The sequence below is a fragment of the Nicotiana attenuata genome, unplaced genomic scaffold (assembly GCF_001879085.1).
Source record: "Nicotiana attenuata strain UT unplaced genomic scaffold, NIATTr2, whole genome shotgun sequence".
NCBI lineage: Eukaryota > Viridiplantae > Streptophyta > Magnoliopsida > Solanales > Solanaceae > Nicotiana > Nicotiana attenuata.
Window position 1 is genome coordinate 66,193 of NW_017671891.1, and position 27,228 is coordinate 93,420.

The 27,228-nt window shown below is 36.0% G+C and overlaps 1 protein-coding gene across 1 annotated transcript in view; it reads left to right on the top strand.

The window, feature by feature from the left end:
* The first annotated feature begins 1,086 nt into the window (after positions 1-1,086).
* LOC109210755 overlaps positions 1,087-27,228 on the top strand; it is a 93,448-nt gene continuing 67,306 nt past the window's right edge. The window contains exons 1-15 of the mRNA XM_019374216.1: positions 1,087-1,354; positions 7,391-7,472; positions 7,907-8,010; positions 10,702-10,797; positions 10,934-10,981; positions 12,849-12,899; positions 16,541-16,644; positions 16,820-16,937; positions 18,343-18,444; positions 18,603-18,803; positions 19,551-19,708; positions 21,459-21,617; positions 22,688-22,780; positions 22,925-23,270; positions 24,254-24,367. Coding sequence (XP_019229761.1) covers positions 1,340-1,354; positions 7,391-7,472; positions 7,907-8,010; positions 10,702-10,797; positions 10,934-10,981; positions 12,849-12,899; positions 16,541-16,644; positions 16,820-16,937; positions 18,343-18,444; positions 18,603-18,803; positions 19,551-19,708; positions 21,459-21,617; positions 22,688-22,780; positions 22,925-23,270; positions 24,254-24,367 — 1,791 coding nt within the window. The 5' untranslated portion in view covers positions 1,087-1,339. The remainder of the gene's footprint in view (positions 1,355-7,390; positions 7,473-7,906; positions 8,011-10,701; positions 10,798-10,933; positions 10,982-12,848; positions 12,900-16,540; positions 16,645-16,819; positions 16,938-18,342; positions 18,445-18,602; positions 18,804-19,550; positions 19,709-21,458; positions 21,618-22,687; positions 22,781-22,924; positions 23,271-24,253; positions 24,368-27,228) is intronic.

The window sequence follows — 27,228 nt, forward strand, 5'->3', positions numbered from 1 at the left end:
ATTTATCATATGCCTCCAGAGTCAGTAGTTTGTATTTTTCATCAAGTATAATAAGAAAATGAGCACGAGCTAAAGGTTCTAACTGTGTCAAGGTATTAATTAGACCAATTATAGCTGAAAACGATGATGATCATTCTACATATAATATAGTTTATGATGAAATTATTGAAAAAACTCTTTCTTTAACTCAGACTATCATTCCTGACAGTAAGTTTGACGTACAACTTGTTCATTTTTTGTATTCTTTCATTTTGTATTATAGTTATTCTGGCAATGTTACATGTATCATTATGATATTATGATGTGTTATACTTGCAGATTACATTTAAATGGCAGAAAGGTTCAATATCAATGCAATTACTCCAGAAACAGAAGAATGGACCTGTAAGGTTCAAGTAGTTGATAAAGGCAGACCTAGAGACAATAGAGAGAAAACAAAAAAGTATCAACTCATGGTTTTACAAGATGAAGAGGTGATCTTTAAAGGATTCATAAGTTTGCCAATAGTAATTAAAATAATATTATCCTAATTGCGTTTTATTTTATTGCAGGAAAATCAAGTCGAATGCATTATGTTCAATGCGGAGATAACGCATTTTGAAGATCTGTTTCGCCATTTTCATACTTACTTGGTGTCAACTGCACAAGTCAAAGAATCAAACTATATGTATGGAAATCCGCTTAACAAATTTACATGGACAATTGATAGGTATACCATTGTTGAGCAACTTAAATTAAGCCCATCCAAACGGGCTCTAAATAAAAGAATGGTTCGGATTTCTAATTATCAATTTTACTTCACTTTTCTTAAATTAGATGAATATCAAATAATGAAAATAAAGTTTAAGTTGCAATTGTTTTCTAATAGCATACTTGTACCAGCGAGCAAATGGAATTTCTCAAAAAACGCGGTCTTAGTTTTAATGTTAAACACAAGAAAAGGTCAAATCCTCGAGATTTTCAATTGTTACAAAGATAACCTTCGAGTTATAGTAATTATAGAATCACCCCAAACCAATTTGAACATTAAATGCGTGTTCGTTACCCAACCTCTTAACCCGACTGAACCCGACCCATTTACAAAAAAACCGCACGGCCTGCAATGCACAGTATTTGGAAATGACCGCTTATGCGTTTTTATGTATACTTTCATCAATCCCCTTCCTTTCGCCATTTTTCTACTCCAAAAACTTCCAAAGCTACGTGTCGATCTTCGAGAAGGTGCTAGGGTTTCATCACATCTTTGTAAATGAACAGCTTGCATTTGAACGGTGATCGCCGCTAATTTTATCGGCGTTCGGTTCCTGCCGCCGTGAAAGATCGCCGTTGATTCATCATCATGTTCGAAGCTCATGTAAATAACTCTCATTCTCACTTTATTTTCCTTTTCTATTTATTGTGTGTTATAAACTGTTCAATGTTTGTACTGTATTTATTGTTCGGTAATTGAATTGTTTTATCGAGTTAATAGGCTTAATTAAAATTTGAAACTCGTGGTGAATTAGATTCGACCTATTTTCTAAGTAGTGTATTCGAAGTAGTGGATTTTTTCTTAATGCCAGTTACTGGACTACTATTTCCTTAGAGCTGTTGTGTTTTAGGCTTAACTACTTTGAGAAGTCAAGTAACAACACTTATTTGGATTATCGGAAAAGGAAATATATGCTGTAAATGAGATCGAAAATATGCAAAGGGAATGGAGTTGTCTTACTTCGTGATGCATTGTTGAAAGACCTATTTAAAGAGAAGAGAACTTCACGTTGTGCAAACTATGCTGATGATGAGCGCATTACTGCATTTTTTATGCGGTTGATGTGGCTGTGATATGAATATTTTCTGGTACGGTCATTTCTTCTTTTGGTTTTGTCTTGACGGGTAAATGTGATATTTTGATAGGTGTTACCACTAAAGAGGAGTGCAATCCATTAAAATAGACATGAAAGAGCCATTACCAAAAAAATAAGAGCCGTAAAGGAGATAAAAAACCAAAAAGATGGCAAACTCATGTCAAAAGTTTTGCGAAAGTAGTAAAGGAATGAACTCCGAAATCAGGTGGGATAATCTTAGTATGTCACACAAACTGTCACTATGGTAGTAATTTATATAAAGAGAGAAGCTATTTCAATGGGTATTAATATCAAAATTAGTAAGAATTTAAGATTAAGCATACATCACAATGTTGATATATAAATATCTATTTAAACCGAAATGTAATTCAATATACTGCTTGCTTCATATTATTTTTAAGGATGACATTAAAATCAACCCTGAAAGTATCAGGGTACTATTTTACTTTTAAAAAAGGAGTTGAAATACTATTCAAGGAAAAAAGTTATATGTTTGTAGGTAGGGGTGTTCATGGTTCGGTTTGGGTCGGTTTTTCCCTAAAAAGAAACCAAACCAAGTAAGTCAGTTTTTCAAATATTGGAACCAAACCAAACCAATTATATCGGTTTTTTATCGATTCGGTCTTTGTTGGTTTTTCGGTTTTTTCGGTAATTTATCTGTTTTTTTCTTAAATATGAGACATACACTACCAAAAGCATATTCGGGCGACTACATTTTCAACGTAACTCTATCAAATCAATTGCTCTTTGAGAAATCTATCATTTACCAAGATATATTGATGATAATTGAATTAAATAGTGATGAATAATTTAAGTACTCAATTAAAAATAGATTATTTTTATCATGAAATAAATTCTTGTACTTGCAAAAGAAAACTACCAATCAAACTAGAATGTAAAGGCAAAGAATTAGATTATTATAATAGCAAAGAACTAGACAAAAAATACAAATGACTAATATGTACGACAAAATTTTAGAAACTTTATATAAAAATACATATATGTAGGTGTAATAATAATTTTAAATACCTATTTTTATAGTCGGTTTGGTTCGGTTTTTTTTGGAAATTAATTTTTATATTAAAACCGTAAAACCTAAACCAAATTTGTAATCGGTTTTNAAAATGCAAAAATAAATCTTAAATGCAATGCATGATTATTTTTTTGTATTTTTTATAATTTAAATAAAACTTAAACATGCACAAAAATGACTAAAACAATTAAATAAAAATCCTAAGAAATACCCTAAAAATAACAAATAATTAAAAGAAGAAACCTAATTATTGGAATTTTGTAAGAGTAATTCACGTGGGGCTACGACAAAATTTTAGAAACTTTATATAAAAATACATATATGTAGGTGTAATAATAATTTTAAATACCTATTTTTATAGTCGGTTTGGTTCGGTTTTTTTTTGGTTATTATTTTTTTATTAAAACCAAAACCAAACCAAATTTGATCGGTTTTTAAAATTCAAAACCAAACCTAAAAAGTATTGGCTTTTTTTTGTCGGTTTGGTTTTCGGTTTGGTTCGGTTATTCGGGTTTTTATGAACACCCCTATTTATAGGGCATTTAGTATTTATCTAGGCCAATTTCCTAGATAGCTCCTCAAACGTGGCACGATTTATTAGTTAGGAACTCTAACTTAGTTAGTGACCAGATAAACAGCTTTACTTGAAAATATTGTCTTTTGGACACGTCACATTGACATGGCAAATTATGCGTGTTTCACTTAAATTTGAGCTAGTTACTCATGTTTTTTTATTTTTTCAGAATCAAATTGAATTTTATGTGGACCCCGAACTACCATCTTCTTTCTTATTAAAAGCTATCACCAAAACGGTGATGAAAATTTCTACATGATATCTCTTTATAGATTTTCTATGTTGGACTCGTATTACAGATTTTCTACCCACTGAACTCATATTTCTGCGTTATTTTCATTTTCGATTTTATATTTTGTCAGTTCAAATAATCCTTATACTCTATAAAGCAAATGGTCAAAGTGTCATTTGTTCAAAAGCTTGATGTCAAACGCATTGCGTCTACATCAAACAGCCGTAATGGAGTACCTACCAATACTTCCCAATTCCAAAAGTTTAGAATTCCAAGTTTTCTTCAGTGATCTCGTCACAAATGATATCAATACCCTATTTAAATCCCTCTCATCTAATAAGCCTTACTTTGCAATCGAAGTTCCTGATTCTTCTCTGGAGGAAGAGGGGAAAGCATAACTCGGGTAGGGGAGCAAAAGAACAGGGATGGGGGATGGGGGGGGGGGGGGAGGGTGAAGTAGAAGAAAGGGGAATAAGGTAAATCTTTTTCTTTCTTATTGTAATTTTTAAAAATATAATGGCAAGTGCCTTTTTTCTTAAAAAATACACATGTCGTTAGTTGATTTGTTTGTCAGCAACAAGTGTCTTTCATGCACAAGGTCTTACGGACACAATTGTGCATGAGACACCGTTCTGTTAAGTAGGGGTGTTCAATTGATCATTATGAAACTTGAGGTGTCTAATTGAAAAAAATGGTGCCAAATTTAAGTGGGTGCTTATGTATTTGGCCATTTATCTATGATCAATAATATCTACGACCAATATTATTTTCAGAAAGCGGAAAAGCAGGAGGCAAAAATACTAAGGTGGCAAAAATACTGATGAATGAGTTGGGGAGGTTGAGCAAGCGGAAGAGATGAGAGTGATAGAAGATGAGAGTGATAGAAGAGAGAGCGCTAGGAAAGAGGACGTGAAGAGAGTTTTAGCCTTGTTCTCGTTGGTGGTTCTACAAGAGACTAGTTGAAGGCAAAAATTGAGGGCGTTGTGGTTAAGGAAGGGGATGCTAATACAAAGTTTCTTTTCATAGGATAGCTGTAGCGAATAGAAGGATGAACTACATTGAATCCTTAGAAGAAATGGTGTGGTGTCGAGGGGGAAGAGGAAGTTAGAGGGGCAATTGTGGGGTTTTACGAGCTTTTGTTTAAAGAAAAAGTTAATTAGAGACATAAACTAGGGAATAGAGTTTAACCATATAGGAGTGGCAACGAGGGAGTGGTCAGGAAGGACCTTGGAGGGGAGGAGATGCGGAAGGCGGCAGAGAGTTATGCGGCTCATCAACTGGTTCTAATATTGGACAACACTTACGCCATTAGTGACTACGGAAGGGGGAAGGTCACGAGCTTTTAGAAATGGTCACACGTGTGGACTCATCATTCATCTTATCAAAGGCATAACGAATTCGATGGATACCCAAGCACGCATGAGACAAATTGGTTGGTGCGTTCAAAAAAGCTTGAAATTTAACACTCTATTTCATCTTAGCTTTCTTTCAGCACTGTTGGAGTATTATCATAGGAGAGTTGATGGAGACCATGCGGCATTCCATGAAATTAGTGAGTTTGAAAGAAGGAAAATGATTATATTAATGTTGGAAAAATTCCTATAGTATACAAAAATGTATAGAAACCTCAATCAAGTTATGGTTCTTATGAAAGTCACCCGATCATCTATACAAAACAAGAATCTCATGGGTATCTTTCAACTGTACCTTAAAAAAAACAGCAAACAAGACAAGAACCTCATGGGTGCACCAAAAAGAAACAGAGACATAAAGCTACTCCTTATATGTATAAAATTATACTTGACCTTTCAAAAGCTATCTTGTTCCTCTCTCTCCATACTCCCTCCGGTTCACAATAAGTGACCAATTTGCTTTTGTCATTTTTGTTCAAAATAAGTGTCCAGTTATGTAATCAAGAAAGAATTCAATTTGTTTTTACAGAATAACCCCTATGTACATATCCCTAAAAAGTTTTCTTACTCCTCACATTAAATGTTTAATTATGGGTAGTTTAGTCATAGTAGGTATTTTTGTATAGAACTTAGTATTTTCTTAATGGGCGTGCTAAAAGCAAATTGGTCACTTATTGTGAACCGGAGGGAGTATTATCCAGATAAGAGCTGGTGAAACTACATCCATGCCTTGAGTCTTAGTGATAATAGATGAAATCCTTGCTAATGACTGCATTTCTTGACATTTTTAGGTTTACCTTTATAATAATAGCACTTTACCAATATCTTAAAAGGGTAGGAAGAATTTTTGAGAATGTATCTTTTAGGGAGGGTGATGGTAGTAGAGCAAGTTTTTGGGGACGTAAATGGTGCGGAGACAACACTTTGAGAATCACTTTTCTTAACATGTATAGGATTTCATGCCAAAAGAAGATGTCAATTCAAAGCACACGACGGATACAAGGCGAAGAAATGCATTGGGATTTGAGGTTTGGGAGGAACTTGCGAGATTCGGAGTTAGTAGAATTTCAGGGATTGATGGAGTTGCTCCACAAGTAGATCACTTTACAAAATAGCCATGACGGTTGGAGATGGGAGAAAGGAATAAGGGTGTTTTTTCGGTTAAGTCCCACTGTAGTGTACTTTTGGGTGGAGAGGAAGCAAATTTATCATTCGGTGTGGAAATGTATGCTTCTTTGCATGGTTAACTACGAGGGGGTAATTCTACCGACTGAGAATCTGAGGAAGAGGAGACTTATATGTGTCAGCTGGTGTTTCATGTGTAAATGCTCGGGGGAAGAGGAGACTTATTGTCAGGTTGTATCTCGTTTGTGGGGTGAAGTGTTGGGTTGGTTTGGAGTTCGACGGGTGATGCCAGGCACGATTAAAGAAGTAATGTTTAGTTGGAAATTTGAGGGGGGAGAAGAAGACGCAGAGCCTGGGTAGTCGCTCCACTTGCATTAATGTGGGTCAATTGGAAGGAGAGAAATAGGAGGGCTTTTGATGGAGTTGAGGAGGGCTTTGTGCATTTGAGGAATAGTCTCTTTTCTCTTATTGTGTTTGGTGCACCCCATGAGACTCCTTTATGCATAGAAGATTGGGTGTCTTTTGTAAAGAACCATATTTTGTTGTGAGGTTCTCTTTTTTGTGTATATTTCTTTCTCTTTTTTTTTTGGTGTATACTTTATCAAAAAAAAAAAAAAAAGAACCTTACCACGGGAAAACTGTTTAGTTGGTTTATGGCTACTAGATGTTTGAGAAAAGGTTGCTTTTTCCTTTGAGACTACATCTTGAGAGTGATAAACCTTCATTTATTTTCAAGAGAGAAATGTATCGTATTTCGCTTAATTATAACAAGTGGAAACTTTTCAAGTGACTGCACTTCTTCAACGTTCTTAGGTTTGTGAGTATAATAACATCACATTAACATGGCAAAAATAATTGTAGTTGCTTCTTATGGCTACTAGACATTTGAGAAATGGATGGTGTTTTTCTTTGAGACTACAACATGAGAGAAATGAACCTTCATTTATTGAAAGAACAATAGATAATTAAACATTGAGAACCATAAGCACCAAACAATTTATGAGAATAATGCGTTTTAGTAAATCGTATTTGACAGAATTAAGGAAAAGGTACGAGAAACAATTTATTCATGTCATGTTTCGTTGCTGTTACTTCTTTTTCCTCTTATTTATTTTTATTTTTATTTTTATATTAGCTTTGTTGAGCAATATTATGTACATGGTGTAGGTTCTGCATTTGCTTCGAAGATATCTTGGTGAATACGTCCATGGATTGTCGGCAGAGGCATTGAGGATCAGCGTATGGAAAGGTATATTCATATTTTTTCTATTTCCTATTTGGTTTTTAAATCTCCGATTCAATTACTTTATTCACGTTATACTAGCTGCAAGCTGAAAGGCTGGTGATTTTTTTCTCTGATGAGTAATTAGTGTATTGATTTGATGAGAAAAATTCAGTCTAAAAGGTAGGTGTTTCTAATTTCCATGTTACAAGTGTACCATTATATAATATTGCGAATTTTGGGATCCTTGTTGCGCTCTATTGAAATGCATGGTTTCCTTCCTTTTTTTAAAAATAAATTCACCTTCATTTGTCATAAAAAAATGGGGCTGGCGTCCTAAAGTTGTGCTGGTATCCCCTGTTACAATCTAATTTCACCTTCATTTGTCAAAAACAAAAAGAGGTTTGGCGTCCTAAATTTGTGCTGTTATCCCCTGTTACAAACTTTCGATTCTTTTATAGGTGATGTGGTTCTCAAGGACTTGAAACTGAAGGCAGAGGCTTTGAATTCCTTGAAATTACCAGTTACTGTCAAAGCTGGTTTTGTTGGAACCATAACTCTTAAGGTATCCTGATACTTGATTTGTTTTCAGTTACCTTTTGGCCATTTTCTAGCAAGTCAATCATCTTTTTTTTTTTTTTTTACAAATTATTTACTTTATGTCTTAATGATTTTCGTGGTTTATAGTTCTCATGCAGTGCTTCTTATAGGTTCTATCCAAAGGTGCTTTACTTGTTATACCTAGTGTAGCTACTCAAGCATAAACTTGTCACAATTTTACTCTAATTGTAATATATTGATTTGTTGTCATCACAGTAATGTTGTGCTTACTGAGGTCCTTATTTTGTTCCTGCTTTGAGCGGTGTCCAATTGTTTTGGTCAATGCAAAATTCCATGGAAATATTAGCATATGTCGAGGTATTAGAACTAAGAATTACTTTATACCATTTTGATATGTTAAAAAAATGAACCTCTAGCTCATGGGGTGAGGATTACCCAAGATCATATAAGGAAAATAACAACCTATTCCTTCCACCAATGTGAGACATTTAACATTGCCTCGGCAAGCTCACACATGGTCGTTAGAGCGTGGATAACATAGCATGGAACATTCGCTAACCAATGGGTATGGTTTTGATACCATGCTAAGAAACTAGATCTTGAGCCTAACTTAACCCGAAAAGCTATCTCATGTGGTGAGGAATGCCCAAAACCATTTAAGAGGATAATAACCCCATTCCCAAACCAATGTGGAACATGTAACACGATATATCAAAAAGTTGGTGTGTGTGTGTGTATATATATATATATATATATCAAAAAGTTGACACCCCACTTGTGGGACCACACTGGGTTGTTGTTGTTGTATATATATATTGATAAACTAACGTAAAAAGTTGGTATATCTTTTTGCTTTTTTTGTTGTTTTATCTTTCTGATAAGTTAATAGTATTCTATATAAGCGGAACGGCGCCTCCTTTTGGTTGTGCAGCTTGCCAACACCTACGCATCACGTTGCCGTGCATTGAGCTTCAATAATTTTACCTACTAATGAGTTTCCTTCCTTTCCCTTTATCTTTTTATCAAAGGACATTCTTTGTCTCTTTTGGCCCAGAGGCCGATGCAATGTCTCGGCGCCGGGTTCAACTGAACGCAGTAATTTTGTCGCGGAGCATAAATTTATGTGTAAAAATTCACTAATATTGCAAGAAATAGCAACATGAACCCATAACTTTAAAAAGACAATGGGTTCAATTCTAAAGACCTTAAAGGTTGAACCCATAAAACTTAAATCCTAGATCCGCCTCCGTTTTTCCCCTTTTACTACCTTCTTTACCTACTAATGAGTTTCCTTCCTTTCGCTTTATCTTTTTATCAAAGGACATTCTTTGTCTCTTTTGGCCCATATTTTCCCCTTTTATTACCTTCTTTATCCTTTTGTTTCTAGTAAAATAAAACAACCTTTGAGTCCGACGCTTCATGTACATTTTACAGGGTAAATTTTGCAACAGTTTCTTTTTTCCCTATTTTGATCTGTTTTACAATATTTGCCCTCAGATAATCCTCTAATCAAGCCATCATTTATATTTGCTCGAATCTTTTATTGCTAGTATCCAAAATAGTAATAGGTGCTTACTTCATTAAAGTTAGTGCACACTTTAAAGAAGTATAAATGAGTTTTTGAATTCATGTGGAGAAATGGTCTCTTTGGAAATGGATGCATGAATTTTGCAACAAAAATTGTTCTGTATAAACTATTATACTTTCTGAAATTTGAGATAAAGGAGACAAAACATGGTTAGTAATAAGACTACCTTACTATATTCTCTAGGCTTTGTTTTTCCCTCCACATTGTTTGTACTAAATTATTCTTTATTCCAAGAATTTAATTTCTAATTCAAATACTTAATTGGGAAGTGCAATAGCTTTTAGTATTCAGAGTGAAGGTACTCTTTGAATCAACAACAACACTACAATCCAGTAAAATCCCACAAGTGGGGTTTGGGGAGGCTAGTGTGTACGCAGACTTTACCCCTACCCCGCACGGGTTGAGAGGTTGTTTCCGATAGATCCTCGACTCAAGAAGACAAAAAGAGACAATAGATCAGTAACAACAGCAGAGGCCAGAAAGGTTATACCAGCATCGTAAGAACAAGAAAATAGATGGAAAAAACAATAACCATGACCAGTAACAATGGCAAGGTACTATGAAAACGGTAAAATAGTACGAACACAACATGAACCACTAGCAGTTTAAGACAAAACACTATCAGACTAGCCTCACACCCACACCCAGAACAAAGTAGAAGGTACTCTTTGAATCATGTGAGATTATTAACTAAGGTATATAGTTGTCACAATCCTGTTATCATCTTCAAAATTTCTTTTTCCGTAGATGATCAGCGTAAGAAAGCTCTTTTAAGTCACCTAAGTAAATAAAGCCCACAAAATACTGAGTTCCCGTCGCATGGGAATCATAAAACTTGCTTGTAATCCATCACACACTATTTTAATTAAATAAAACATGGATGCTCTTAAAAAGCCAAATCAAACGCTGTCAAACCTTTTTCTTTTGTAATTAACATGTTGGCACGGGCCATCCTTCATCTAGTATCGGTAATATACACCAAGATTGTATAAAAAACATTTAGAAATTAGGTGCGCGTATTTTTTGCTTGTATAGCTCTCCCTTTTTTCCTTGACTGTTCTGTGTCATGTTTTTGCTTTCTAATATCACTTCTCTGTTTGAATATAGGTTCCTTGGAAAAGTCTTGGCAAGGAGCCTGTTATTGTTCTTATTGATAGAGTCTTCATTTTAGCTCATCCTGTTGTTGATGGAAGGTCTCTTAAGGTAGCAAGTACACAACATTTGTTGATTCGATGCAATGATACATTGCAACCTTTATTATTTGAAATCTCTAATGTTCAGAAAGCATATTTAAGTAGTGCAGAAAATCAATTTATTTTTTCCATTTTGTTCTCATTAGGAAGAAGACCGAGAAAAACTTTTCGAGGCAAAACTTCAACAAATAGAGGTGAACACTCTTTTTTATCCAAATTTACTTCGTCAAATGCTTTTGATTATTGTCAAAGACTCGTATTAAGTTGGACTTCTTCTCTTAAATATATATTGTTTGACCTGTTACTTACATGTTTATTCTTCATTCTGATAATACTGGTCAAATAGAAACCATTCTCTTGATTACTGAAGCAATGGGATGGTTTAACTTGAATGATGGGATGCAGTTGTTCATAAAATTCTGAATGCATGTTCACCCTCCTCCTTAGGAAGGCACAACTGTGTTTCTGTGGGAATAACCCCCATCCCTGACTTCATCCCTATCCCTCTGAAGAAAATCTCTTATTAGCTGTTTGGTCTTATTTGCTACTGTTGACATGGCGAGAGACCATTCCTTGTAAATATGGGAGATGTTTAGAGTCCTTATAACTGTGTAATTAGGTATAGGAAGTACTATCATTTCCTTTTTAGGATTACTTATAATTTAAACACCAACATACTTGAGGGAATAATTGAACAATTCATTTCCAACATCTCTTCTTTTTTCATACTTTACAGCTACCTTCTTAGGGTCTTACTAGAGTAAGAGATGAAGTGGAGACTGGAGAGTTAAGTGGAATTGTAAGTTTGTATTTATTCCCGCAGAAAAAGAAAAAAAAGAGTTACAAGCTTGCATGAGAATAGTTGCCTCCCAAGTGAGATAAGGAAACCCTTCCAAGTGGCATTTTTTGGAATTCTAAAGATTTTTTTTTGATGAAGTAAAAAAAAACCAACAAATCAATTTATCTTGGAGGCATGGTGAGATGCAGCCTCAATACAGAGAAGCCCATAGCTGAAGTGAAAGAGGTTATTCTCTCATCAACGTGATGCTCACTAGGTCTCTTTAACTATACCAATCGCTACTCTTCACTTAGATTCCACTAGCTTGGGTGATCGCAGGAAAATTGTGATGGATTGTCTTTGCACCCATGGCTTCTTTAAATTTTAATGTGAACGATTTTTGACGTTTCAAGCTCTTGTGCTGTGTTGGATGTGTACAAAAGCTTTCAGATTTTAAATGTTGTTTTGTAAAGTAGCTTGATCGTTTTCTGCTGATTGGATAAGATGGGGGTGGAGCACTATAGGATGATAAGGGCATAGAATTGTAATGTAATGAGGATTGAAGAACTATCTGGAATGACGAATCTCTAACATTGATTGAATCAATTGTTGCTGTATTCATTTGGATGCTGGTTGGATCACTTGCAGTTATATATTCAAATCCTTAGAAAGCAAACTGACATTGTATATTGGGCCCAAAAATGTCTAAAATTCTGAGACTTTTAAGGAATATCATGGGAATGGAAGAATAACAGATGAGAAATTCTTCGATACAAATTAGTGCAAGTTCACAGATTATTATGATTAGAACAAACCGATATATAAGTGAGAACTGAGTAGTTGGATTGTAAGGTGAACTATGGGACTAAGCATTCTTGTAATTAAGCACAAATGATTGAACATAAAAAAGGAAATTGCCTTCCATGTTTCACTGTTATATGATTGGAATCAGAATGGTTCAGTGCAATTCCTTTTGATATTCTTGTTTTATGCTGAATACTTGGCGATATGGATACTTTTGATGGACAGAATTTTATATGGTGTTCTCCCGGTATATTTTTTCGTCAGAGGTTCTACTTTTTGTCCTTGAAATTTTATTTACCTACCCGCCTCCCCCTCTCAACAAAATAAAAAAGGTGCTTTGTAATGTCTGCATCGTGGTTAAGCTCTACTTTAAGTTCCTAAGTTTCTTTCTGAATAGCACCTTTCTAAAAACTAATTCTTGAATAGTTTCTTCTTGCATTGATGCTTATTTCTTTTCCCTTGTAATGCGTACCGTGCAGGAAGCAGAATCAGCCACCCTTGAGGCATTATCGAGATCAAAGTTGGGAAGTGTATGTTCTAAACTCTGCCTATTATTTACAAATTGAAATAATTTTTGATTGGTTGATACTCATGTTTCACTCCTCCCATTTCTCTTTTTTCAAGTTACTTTGGATAATTTCTTCTACTATCAAAGACAATGCAATAATATCTTTCTAAATAAAATCTGTTCGACGTTAATTGTGTCTAGGCATATCTCCGTTTCATAAATGGATGTCACTTGATCATCATATGTTTGTGCTAGTAATGCGTCATGTGATGTTTCTTAATACTTTTTATTAGTATCTTGGGATGTAATATTTGGCCCATTTTGGAGTTCGTTTCCTCCTTGAATAAAGTAATATACTATTGATTTCAAAAAGTAATCTGTTATTGCTTGTAAAAGATAGAGAAATTGGAGCAATCTCCCAAGAAGTAACAAGTATATATACAAATACCTAAAAAAAGATCCTTTAAATCTGCAGTGAATCCCTATAATTCTGCTAGCTATGTACATTACATAAAGTATGTTTACATTCATTTTTCTACATTCATTTTATAACACTCCCTCTCAAGCTGAAGCATAGATATTGATCATGCCCAGCTTGTTACGAAGGTAATCAATTCTAATTCCATTCAACGCCTTTGTGAATAAATCAACTGGTTGCTCTCCTGTCTTCACGTAGCCGGTGGATATCAAGTTCTCCTGAATCTTCTCACGAATAAAATTGCAATCAACCTCAATATACTTAGTTCTTTCATGATACACCGGATTTGACGCAATATGGAGGGCATCTTGATTTTCACACCAGAGTCTTGCTGGTATTGGATGCTCCAACCAAATTTCAGTCAAAAGATGATGTATCCACATAATCTCACACATAGACTGTGACATAACTTTGTACTCAGATTTTGCACTGGATTGAGATATAACACTATGCTTCTTACTTCTCTATGATACCAGGTTCCCTTTAGCAAAGACACAATAGCATGTAGTGGATCTTTTATCAATTTTGGATCCAGCCCTCGCACCATCTGCAAAACACTCAATACGAGTATGGCCGTTATTACTATATAATATGCCAAGTCCAGGAGCTCCTTTCAAGTAACATAAAATCTATTCCAAAGTTGACCAATGTTTGACAATTGGTGCGGACATGAACTAGCTAACAACACTTACCGCAAAAGCAATATCTGGACGAGTCACAGTGATGTAGTTTAATTTTCCAACTAACCTCCTGTATCTCCCCGGATCATCATCATCTTTCATAAGATGCACATCAGGAACCATTGGAGTACTGCAGGGTTTAGCTGCCAACTTTCTAGTTTCTGCAAGCAAGTCAAGAGTATACTTTCTCTGAGATAAAAAAAAATTCCCTTCTGGCTTCTATTTACTTCTACTCCCAAAAAGTATTTCAACATGCGCAAGTCCTTTGTATGAAACCTAGTGTGCAGGAAAGATTGAGGGAAGAAATCCCCACATAGTCACTTCCTGTGATAAGAATGTCATCAACATATACTACAAGAAGAGTAGTTCCCGTTGCTGATTGCTGATAGAAGACTGAATAATCATACTTGCTCATTTTCATCCCAAACTCCTGAACTACCTCACTAAACTCACCAAACCAAGCTCGAGGACTTTGCTTCAAGCCATACAAAGACTTCTTCAAATGACAGACTTTCCCATACCCTCCGAGCAACAAAATTGGATGGTTGCTCCATGTACACTTCCTCCTTAAGATCACCATGAAGGAACGCATTCTTGATATCCAACTGATGTAAAGGCCAATTCTCAGAAGCAGCTAGAGAAATAAATAGACATAAGTAAGTTTGGCAACTGGGGAGAAAGTGTCGAAAAAAACCCACCGCATAAGTTTGAGCATACCTTTTAGCCACAAGTCTAGCTTTAAGTCTTGCCATGGAACCATCTGGATTAACTTTAACTGTAAAGACCCACTTACATCCCACTGGCTTCTTTCCCCTGGGTGAACTCACCAAATCCAACGTGTGGTTATCCTCTAAGGCATATATTTCCTCAAGCATTGCATCAGATCATCCTGGATGATTCAAAGCTCCCTTCAATGTTTTAGGTACCGAGATGGAGTCTAGAGAAACAATTATAGTTCTAGATGTAGAGGATAAACGGTCATAGGAAACAAAATTAGCAATGGAATATGTGGATTTGCAAGTACATGTACCTTTGCAAAGAGCAATAGGAAGGTCAAGGTTTTCTAGTGGATCAGGCGGAGGAGGATCTGATGACGAAGGAACTGATGCAGGACATGTATCATTTGTCTCTTGCCTCCGTTAGTAAACTTGAACAATTGAGAGTCTTGCTAACGCAGTTGGAGCAGGTGCTGAAGGCTTAATAGTTGATTTGGTGCTCAATAAAAGAACTAGGAGATGGAGGAACATTTGGTTGTTCTGTCAAAGCACGGGTAACCTGATATACTAGCCACTCATCTTCCCCCGGGATTGTAAAAATATGAGGTGCATAGAAGAATGGTTTAGTCTTTGAAAATACCACATCACCCAGCACTAGATATTTGCCAAGTTCAGTAGAATAACATTGAAACCCCTTCTGAACGCGAGAATAGCCCAGAAAAATACACTTCAATGTCTTGGGATCCAACTTGGTAACAGATGGTCGAACATCTCGAACATAACATGTGCATCCAAATTCCAAACACCTTAGGTTCCACCGGAAATAATAACTTGCTTGGGAAAAAAACACTATAAGGTACATTACCACCAAGCATAATAGATGACGTGCGATTAATCATAAAACAAGTTGTAGAGAGAAGGTGTGTCAATACATGATGACTGATATAGTATACTATGTTGTCTCATGTAGAACCGAAATAACTCTGACATGTATTCTTTAGTGTTATCACTCCTTAAATACGCACCAACGTAGTGAATTGAGTTTTGACTTCAGCATAGAAGGCAGAAAAGTGAGTAAATACTTTAGAGCGACTTTTCATAAAGTAAATCCAAGTCATCGAGAAAAATCATCTACAAAAGTGACAAAATACCTATGCTCGGTTTTGGAAACAACAGGACCTGGTCCCAAACATCAGAATGAACTAACTCAAAAGCTGACGAAACTCGCTTATTAACCCTTGGACCTAATGAGATGCAATGGTGTTTTGCAAATCGACATGACTCACAATCCAATGAAGAAATATTCTGAAACTGAGGGCAGAGCTTCTTCAACATTATGTTTGGTATTTCCTGCTTAATGCCCTCATCATCAAACAGCTTTTGTGGTGCTGGAAACTGAAATGAAGGAGAGATTAGCAAATCATGATTTCCTCAAGCAGTTATGTTGAAAGATTCAAGAGTGGGAGCCGAAGCAAAGGAAATCAAAGGGTTTTGACCTTTTCCTTGTTTATGTGTCATAGTGATTCTTTGAGCACCACCTTGGTTGCTTCTCTAGTATGATAGTTAGCATCTTTAAATGAATGTGGTAGACATAAAGAACATCTACACTAAAAATAGCATTTCTGTCCTCACTTTTGGACTAGTTATTTGAATTTGTATCCAACTGCAGCATCTGGTCAATTGCTTTGTAATATTTACTTACATTGGCAAGCTCTTTACCTTTGCTTGTTATTCGCTGCTTGCAGTCTTGAGTTGCCTGGAAAATTAATGTCACCCTTTTCATTTACAGCCACCTGCTGGAAATTCTTGGCTTGGATCATTAATTGCTACTATAATTGGAAATCTCAAGATTTCAATTAGCAATGTCCATGTCAGATATGAGGATTCTGTCAGGTATGTTCGTGTCAGTTATTGATGTCTTTCTAACCTGAGCTGAATTTCCCCATTTCGTCGATTGTATTATATCTCCATTATTTAGTTTTTTAACTGTGATCTTTGATTCATGGCTTCTCACTTAGGTTGCTTTGTTTTTCTTTCTTTTGTATATAATGGGCGGCCACAAATTTAGCAATCCTGGGCATCCATTTTCTTGTGGGGTTACTCTTGCAAAGCTTGCAGCAGTTACGATGGATGAACAAGGGAATGAGACATTTGATACAAGTGGCGCTTTGGATAAATTGCGTAAGGTAAGTTGTTCTCTTTTTCATGCGAAAGATTGTTCAAGAAAATGGACTTTGTGGTCCCAAATTGTGATAATCTGTCTTCAAGGTCAGAGTGAAACGAAGTACTTGTATGCCATAATTGGCGTTGTTGTGCATGAGCATTCTAATGTTGTGTCTGGTTTGGGATATTGTTATTCCTTTTCCCGCTTTACAGTGAGGTAGATTACATAATTCCATTAAGAGAGTAGCTAGAGTTTTTTCATAGATTGCCCGCAATTACTTATTCAAATACAAGATTAGAGTTAGTTCAATTATCTTTGCATGTAAGCCCGACATTTGGCGAAATGAAGAAGACTTAAGAGATCTTTCAGAGAAGTGACAATATTGCCGTCAATCGGAATCAGTTAGTAGGAGATGAAGATTTTTGAGTGTGCCTAGGAATGACGTGGATCTAAGAATGGATTTTTTTGAGACTTATCTAGTGGGTTGATTCGGTAATTGGACCTGTTGATACAATTGGGAAGTGAGCTGCAAACTCATGAAGAGTGACATACGAAACTAAGGTGTCGAAGTTTGGTGATTTCTGGGATACTTAAATACTTGTTTTTTTTTTTTGATAAGGAAAAAGATAACGATAGGGATACTTAAATACTTGTATTCCACCGATTCTGTATATCTAACCCCAGCTTTCTGTGTATTGCTAAATTTATTTAAGTGGTCAAAGTAAAGGTAGATTTTTCTTTCTTCTATTTGAACTGGCACACCTTTCTTTCCTTGGTTAATGAGTCCATAATGTTCTTCTGGCTGATTAACATCCTCTTAATTTGTTTCTGGTGTTCGATAGCATGCTTAATTGGTCTTGTATAGCATGTTTCTGAAGCTGTATTCCGGGTAAACTTTGCGATCTGGTTATAGTGTTTCTGAGTTGCGGGTGTTTGAGGCTGTGAATCCCTTCCATGATATTCTATTGATTGATCTTGAGTGAGGTTGTGAAGTCCTGTCTCACAAATTTGGTTTCTTTTTCAGTGTGGTTGACTTGTTTTTTTGCTTATTCACTGAAGCTTCAATTTCACTTACAAATAGGGAAAAAGATATATATATATATATATATATATATATATATATATATATATATATATATACTGGAAAAGTAATTTTAGAATATATTCAAGATAAAAATTTATATTTTCTTACACCAAATTTGTCTTGTTTTGGTGTTCTATGATTTGAGAGCATAGTACTGTTCCTTGTAATTGGTAAAGCAGACATTAGAATTCCCTACTTAGTATGCTTCATGATTACTTTTCTTGGAGCATGCTACATACCACAAGTGGTTGGATTTCCTGGTTTTCAACTGTAAATGTATTTTAGTATTTCAAAGAATAACGACCATGATAGCTGAACTGGGTGCATTTTTTTTCGTTTATAGTTGGTGCAACTTGAAAGGCTTGCCATGTACCATGATTCAAACAGCAAGCCATGGAAGTTGGACAAGAAATGGGAGGATCTTACTCCAAAAGAATGGATTGAGGTACATTATTATTTTGTCTCTTACTTTCTGTTGTCGTATTACTGTGGTTAGAAAATATGCCTCTGACTTACATGTTCATGTTAGCCATTGGATAGGATTCATGTCCACTCCCATGATATTCTCTCTTTATTCCTTTCTAATCTCTTCTCGTTGCTCAGATATTTGAAGATGGTATTAATGAACCTTCAAATAACAGTAGAAACTTATCTGGATGGGCTGAAGATCGCAACTACTTGGTGTCACCAATTAATGGAGTCCTCAAGTATCATCGTCTGGGAAATCAAGAAAGAAATGATCCTAATGTTCCCTTTGAGATGGCTTCTCTGATCATCAGTGACGTATCGTTGACCGTCAATGAGGTGCTAGTCTTTCACCTTGTTTTGTTGATAAATCTTTCTAAATAATTTGTGATAATTGTTCTGTTTTAAGAAATGCCAAATGAAATGCAATCCATGAAAAATCAAAGCACTTGGACACCACACTTGCATCATACAGTGCCCTAGCGCCTTTACTATGTTTTACAGCACCTATTTATTTCGTTTGTATCTTAAAACACAGTGCTCTTGAGTTTCTTTATTCACGTTCCTATTCTCTGTCCTCTTCAATCCTTATCTGTTACCATCGAAATTTATTACAATTTCCTAAATCTTTATCCTAAAGCTGACATAATATTCTTCCTCTAAATCCCTAGTAATTGCTTTAATCGCCCCTGACAGGAATAAACAAGTTGGCTTGGAGAGATTACTTTTCATTTTCTTGTTCTACTTCTCTTTTACTCTCTTGCTTATAAAACCTACTATTTCTATGAAGAAAGGTCTGGGATTTTCTACCTATGACCTTTTTCAAATTGCTACTGAAATCTGTAAGACTTGATCCCATCAAATTCGTCCCTTTACTTTCCTGGTACTCGAGAAACTTCTTAGTTGTGTTCTGACTTTAAAGCTCTTTCTTTTTGTACACTTTCTTTGGTTTGCTTTGGTGAAACAGGGGATCTCGACTACTTTCCCAACATCTAATGGAAGGGGAAAGAAATAGAAAGTAACTTTTATTGTTCAGTTGTTGTCTGCTAGCAATGATTTGAGTTCAAATAATGTCAACCATTACAGGTTCAATATCATGATTGGATACGACTTATGGAGGTCATTACAAGATATAAGACATACATTGAAGTTTCTCATTTGAGACCAATGGTGCCCGTTTCAGAGGATGTCAGTAGTTGGTGGCGGTATGCCGCTCGTGCAGGATTGCAGCAGAGGAAAATGTGGTAAGTGTTTGGTGTTCTTAAATGATATTTTTGAGAAAAGGGTAAGTATTATAAATGTTGCACGAATTTTGCTTGAAATTATTACGGAATGATCCAGTTTCACATGAAATCAGCACGAGTGTGTCTAGTAGAGATTCTGCATCACTAATCAAATCAAATCCTCTTTAAACCAAAAAGAAGACAAAAGTATACAGTTGTCTTATATCTCTGCATAGAGCTAAGCATCTTGTATTTCGCTCTTTCCAAATAGTCCACCATGTAATGGCGAGGATATTTATCCACCATTTCTGTTCTTCTTTTGGCATGTCTGTTCTATGCCAACTTCTCATCTAATCAGTTGCATCTTCAGGCATTGTCCATTTACTTCCCAGCTTATTCAGAAATAAATTCCATAATTGTGAAACAATAGGATATGCAAGAACAAATGGTTAATGATTTCTGGATTTTTTCCACAAAGATGGCACCTGTTACAGAGTTGACACCTTTTTTTTTGGAGGTTATCCTGTGGCTCAAAACAAGCCACTTTAAGTGGTGACTTTGATCTCCATATGTTCTTCCAAGGACATGAGTTAGCATTCTGTGGTTCAGCATCTAAAAACTTGTACTAAGAGTTAAACAGAAACGGATCCAGATGTGTAGCTGGTGATCATAAATGATTTAAACATCTTTTCTTTTGGTGTTTCAGCCTGGATTGGGGCTTTGTGAAGTGTGGGTGGAAATTTATCTTGTAAAGTGAAAATCTAGGTGATAACTAAAAAGGACAATGTATTTAATCTAAAGCACAAATGTATATTTTTGCTTAATTTTTGGTGCAACATAACCTCAGCAAATGTTTTAGAGCCGGAAGCGTTGGCTGAGTTTCTTAGTTCTTTACCTTTCACTGTAAAGTTATCTTTTGGATGTACTTCTATCCAACTTTTTCTTAAAGTTGTCCCCCTCTTTACATAAAGTAAAAATCTAGGCGAGACAGTGATATTTATTGACCCTCAGGCCTCAACTGGTAGGCCTCTTGTACTTCTGTCTCCAAGTATAGCAGCCAAAAAAATAAAAAAAATTCACAGCTCTATAGATTGCCACCATGTTGTCCTTTCCTCTCCTCATACCATTTAACTCCTGCTTTAGCAACCTTTGTTCAAATGCTTTTCTGCAACTTTGTATATCTGATTGTCTACCTGGACAATGGACATATCACCAAACATAGGAATAATTGAATGAGATAGTGGCAGGAAGACAATAAACAAGTAGACTTGCAAATTCAGGAGAAGATCTTTTAAAATTGTTTGAGAAATCAAATGAAAAAGGCATAAGTACACCCCTAGACTGCTATATATGACGAGATAAATAGATGGCTATTATACAGATTTTGTACCCCTTCCCCTGATAATTGACGTAACGCTTATGGCAAATGCAACATACAAAGAAAAAGAGATAGTAGAAGAATTATGAAAGGCACCAGAGACGACTATGGGGAGGGGGAGAATATAAATGGGGAGGGGGAGAATATAAATGTTAATGGTAAAATAGGAAAGGCTGAAATACGATGACCCTATATACATTTATATACTGAATGCTTTTGACACCATCTTGATTGTATCTGATGATCATTCGAAGAAAGGATAACACAAAGAAATGCTTTTGACACCATCTTTGCTAAGATTTTGCTGTCTTTAAGTGAATTATTTTGATCTGTTGGATATATTGTTCATGTTTCATTCACCAAAAGAAATTGTTTGGTTGTGCCCTTTTGCAGCTATAGATTCTCCTGGGAACAAATTCAAGCCCTATGTCATCTTCGTCGGCGTTATGTACAATTATATTCTGATTCATTGCAACAGCTGCCGAATATTGATAGCTCAGAGATCAGAAACATTGAGAAAGATCTTGATCCTAAGGTTATTTTGTTATGGAGGTGGGTTACATAATGTTTGTTCTTATTACCTGTACGTTTTTTCATGTTTCTTGATATTGAAATAGCTGGTGATTAACCTCTTCATCTTGACTCTTGTTAATGCTTTCCCTTTTTCCTGTAAAATTGTCACTAAGCTGATGTGGGTTTTGGGGGGGCTTAGCTAGGCAGTACACGATAATGTTTCTTTGTCTTGTTTTTTCTTTTTCCATAATTTTTTGGGGGGTGGTTGGGTTTCAGATTAAGGTTTTATTGATAGCAACAGAATGTAATTCCCTTATGCGTGTACACTGTCATAACAAAACTTCACGTAAAAGCATAATATCTCAAAAGAGAACAAGTAGCCATTTACATAAGTTGGAATTACGTACATGCTACAAAATGTACGAAAACATGAAGTACGCGATGTTGCACGAAAAAGCTCTGTCACTTCGGAAGCAGTTTATTTCCTTCTTGATGTCTGAATAGGTGACAGTGATATTATAGTCCATGCTCGTTCTCTTCTTTCCATGATCTCGTTTCTCAGTTGAAGCTTGTATATATATTTCAGGTCGGCGTGTCCTATGTTTAAGTTGCTATGTAAATCAAACTATTAAAGTGAGCTATCATTTCTTTGCGTTATCCTTGAGATTGAGGTTTAAAGAGCTGTGCTTGTGGTATGTGGTTGATAGAAAGGTGATTTCAGATTGGAGAGAGTTGCATGTCTTTTCCTAGAGTTGCAAATCTCCATTCTTATCCTAGAGTTGACTATCGAGATTTCAAAGTTGATTCTTTTTCAGATATATTGTTAAATTGCTATCAAACGTTAAAAGAAACTTGCATATTTATACTAGAGGAGTTTCTTAAAATGGAATAATTTTGGTGTCAATGGTGATATCCCATTCCAAATTATTGGTTTTTGATGTACAACCCTAAGATCAGTTCTCTGGCCCCTGAATCCTTGCCTTCTTTCAGACCTCTTCTTTTCACCACATTGTTATATCCTTGAATGCTCTGAAACTTCATGTTGTTTCTAGATCGTATTCACTTCAATTAATGATGACATTTTTTTAATTTGGTGGACTGTCTTCTAGGTTTCTTGCTCATGCAAAAGTTGAATCTTTGAAATCAAAGGAGGCAGCTGAACAAAGGATGCTTAAAAAGAGAAGCTGGTTTTCTTTTAGATGGTTTGTCATAAATTATCCATTGATCTGTCTCAAACTATTTTATATTTTATCTTTTATTTTTCTGAAATTCCTTATTTGTTGCTCTTAACTTAGCTATCTTTGTCACATTTTAGATTTTTGTCCTTTTTTTCCTTGTTACCTTAGGAGTACAGCTACTGCAGATGTGTCTGCAGGGGATACTTCTGAAGATGCTAATACACTGGAGGACCAATTGACCCGGGAGGAATGGCAGGCAATCAATAAACTACTAAGTTACCAGCCAGATGAAGAACTGGTGCTGCAGTATGGAAAAGAGAATATGATCCAGTATTTGTTAAATGTTTCTATCAGTAGGGCAGCTGCACGGATAATTGATATAGATCACACAGAGATTGTTTGCGGTAGATTTGAAAATCTTTGTGTGTCTACAAAATTAAAGCATCGAAACTCCCACTGCGACGTGACGCTGAAATTTTATGGATTATCTGCTCCTGAGGGTTCACTTGCCCAGGTGTGTGCTTATTTGAATGTTATCTTTCTGAATGGTCATAATCAACTTTATCTGTGAAACTATATTACAGTCCATAAGGTCTCTCTGTATAGCCTTTTCATTTAAGATATGATGTAATTAGAATATTTCAGCTGATAATATCTGGAGATAGTTGCTTTTCAAGTTGCTTTTCTGTTCCTCTTTTCGTGGATTTTTCTCTTTATTATTATTTTTAATGTCAGATGATCCTATAATTGGTGTTACGAAGTTTTGTGAAAAGATGTTAACCTTTTGCATATAGAATCATGTTTTTTTTGTAATGGTGATGTCTGGCGCACTCTTTGATTACTCCACCGATTACCTACTATCTTCGACCAACACATGTATTGGGTAACATTGTCCACTAAGGCTCGGACAAATAGGAAGAATTCATCTATTGTCTTTGTCGCTGCTGGGATCTGAACCATGGTCTCCCATGATCTGTGTCAGCTTGAGCAGTAGGCCATACTTGGGTGCTAGTATCATGGCTTGACTGAGCATGAATCTGCACGTGTACATTTTTCTATGGTGTGTGTTTTTGTTTATAGCTTTCGTGTTTGATCTAAAATGGTTTAGGGTTAGTCTCTTTGTTGAAATATTAGCATGGAATATATTCTTGTTTTTGGTTATGCATTTTCTTGTTTTAGGTATTCAGTTAGGCATATTGGAAAAGGAGAAATAGATAGTCAATTCGATTGAAATGAAATTCATTTCTTTTCATTTCCTAAATCCGTGAACCCCAGATGAGTTGCTGTAATCTGTGTTTGTGCTATAAACTTAACTATCATTAGTCGTTGCGACGTGCCCATCTAAGCACACCCGAACCTGAATACAGTGGAATGAATATAGACGATCCATATAGCTGACACCAAATAATTCTGAATGGATACGTAACTGTTGATATATTTGTTTTTTGCTATACATATGGGTGTAGTTGACTGATTAAGGGAAGTATTTCTGTGCAGAGTGTCATTAGCGAGCAGAAGGTGAATGCTCTGCAAGCTAGTTTCATACAAGCACCTTCTGGGGAAAATGTTGACTGGCGTCTATCTGCAAGAATCTCGTCTTGTGATGTTACAGTATGTGGTTATGATTTCCTTTCCTGCCTGTTTGTTCAGATCATCAGATGCATGTGAAAGTATCTGTTTGTTTAGTATTAACTTTATCGAGAAATTTTGCAAGTTGACTGATTTTGAAATGTTGGCATATATGACCCTGTTTCTTTTGTAGTCCATTCCAAATAGAATGTCTCTTTTCTAAATTTGGAAATAATTTTACTTAAACTTCCCCATTTTACGCTTAATGACAAGGCTTTATTGCCACACAAATATTATGGCATGTCTAAGCCCATAAGTTTCAAAAGTCTTCTTTTCTTTCTTAAATTCCGTGCCCAGTCAAATAGGAACACATAAATCGAAATGAAGGGAGTATTATTAAGTTCAATATATTTAAACTTTTGAGATTTCATGCCCAAAGTTTAATTAATAAATGCGGTTTCAAAATTTAGGGGTCCTTTTTATATGTCCCCCTAGAATTGCAGGATACTAATGATGGTAAAGGTTAAGTGGTTTTAGTTGGAATGTTTTTTGTGACTTGTGATCAGGATTTCGTTTGATTGGATGTGTGTTAAAGGAGCATGAATGTTGTAGGATTCCTGCTTGGGTTGTCTTTCTATAACATACTTTATAATTCAGAAGCTTGACGGTTTTCCTCCTAATGAACTCTCTAAAAGGGCAGCCCAGTGCACAAGGCATCCCGCGTTCATGCAAGGTTTGGGAAAGGGCTGCACCCCCAGGGGTGTGACGTAGACAGCCTAACCTAATGCAAGCACTAGTAGCTGCTTCCACTGCTCGAACCCGTGACCTATAGGTCACACGGAGACAAATTTACCGTTGCTCCAAAGCTCCCATTCTCTTAATGAACTCTCTGTGTCTAGATAAAGAAGAATGGATAAGGATGTAGATGTGGATGCCTGCCCCTCCTCGCTTTTATTTGTATTTTATTGTTTGTTTTACTTGTCGTTGGGGGCAGCAGGGACTTATTATTGTTTGGCAGCCCAATTGAGACCTTTCTTAGCCACTATATTGTTTCATCTTTTGTTGGAGATGGTCCATTATTCGACAGTATTAGCCTCCTTTAATGCACTTTAGTCCATCTTATCTTTTCCTATAAACTAAGTAGTTTTATTAATAGTAAAGTGAAATTCCCACATACAAGATGTTCTACATTATACACCTAATTTCGGAATGTAGTAAAGAATTAACATCCTCTAACCCCCATGCACATGAAATACCAACTAGCGTATATATCTTTTTCTCAAGTTCTCCGGCTTTGTGGTAGCTTCACAAGCTGTTGGCCAGGCAAAGAAGCCGTTTTGGTTGGTGTTTTTGGAATCAGCACTGAGAGGTAAGAGATGTTTGTCACCTCCCTTCATAGTAATCTTGGATGGATGATCATTCAGATCAATCTTTCTCCCTGTCATCTTGAATTATAGTTGTTCATGATTGAGATTCTTTACTTGTTGAGTAACCCAAGTAGCTCTGAAATTCTTCCATCTCTCAAACCTGCAAATTTCTTCAGAATTTTGAAGTCCCACAGAATTCCTCCTTCCTGCTCCCTGAATATGACAGGGAATGCATTGCATAAGGAGGCATCTCCACATAACCTCTTTCTCCAAAGGCTGACTCTAGTATCATCTCCCACTGTAAACTAGACATGTCTGTGAAAAGTAGCCCACATCTTAATGAAGCTTCTCCACAAGGCTACCCCATATGGTCCAGGTATTTGAAAGTTTCCTCCAACCTCTCTGATACGCCCCAAACATGTCGATGGTGACCATTCTCCATAAAGCCTTGTATGTCCTCCAACCCAAATCTCCAAATCCATTTGTTCAACAGGGCACTATTGAAAACCTTAATATCTATGACCCGCAAGCCCTTTATGGGTGATTTTGCCACATCCAGTTTATGAGATGCTATTTCTTCACCTCCTCTTTTATCCCATAGAGGTTCTCGTATTTTCTTCCACATTAGTAGGTAGCATAAATAGCATAAGGAGTCGGTAAAGATGCTGGATAATGTACTCTTCATAATATTCTTTTCCCCCTTTAGATAAATCTCTTTTATCGTTCTGCTAGTTTTTCCTCTACCCTTTCAATTGCTGGTTTCTGTACTGCAGAATCTTTAAGGGTCTCAGCCAACTCTTATTCTAAGTAAGTTGTAGGAAGTAATCCTAGTTACACCTGTGGATCTCAGTGATCTGTTCTATGTTCTCCACCTTGTATGTTGTATAATCTCATGCTTCTTTAAAGTCAAAACCGTAGTAGCATGTATCTCAATCACTGAATCTGAACCACCTTGGCTTTACATTGGGCTAGTTTCTTCATTTTATACGGAACCTCTTTCTGAAAATTGATACTATTGGTGTTTAAATTGTAAATCTCGTGAAGCTATGGCTCTTAAGTCGTTATGCAAGTGATGAAGGAATCTTAACATATTAAAAGACAGAGAGGGATCTTGTGTATTCTTTGGATATTGGTGGTATTAGCCTTTAGGTGCTTTTTCTTTTGAGTTTACCTTGATATATTAATAAGTATTGTTTGGGAAGGAAAAAAGGAATTTTAGTTTTGCAATAGTAATAGCGTGGCCGAAGGGGAGCCTTGGCGTAACTGGTAAAGTTGCTGCCATGTGACCAGGAGGTCACGGGTTCGAGCTGTGGAAATAGCCTCTTGCAAAAATGCAAGAAAAGGCTGCGTACAATAGACCTTTGTGGTCCGGCCCTTTCGCGGACCCCGAACATAGCGGGATCTTAGTGCACCGGGCTGCCTTTTAATAGTAATAGCGTGGCCGATGGAGCAATAGTGCTTTTGAACAAACAGTATATGATGAATCCCTTTGTCTCATTCGTTAAACTGAGTTTTTCCCGTCATCTCCAGATTGAG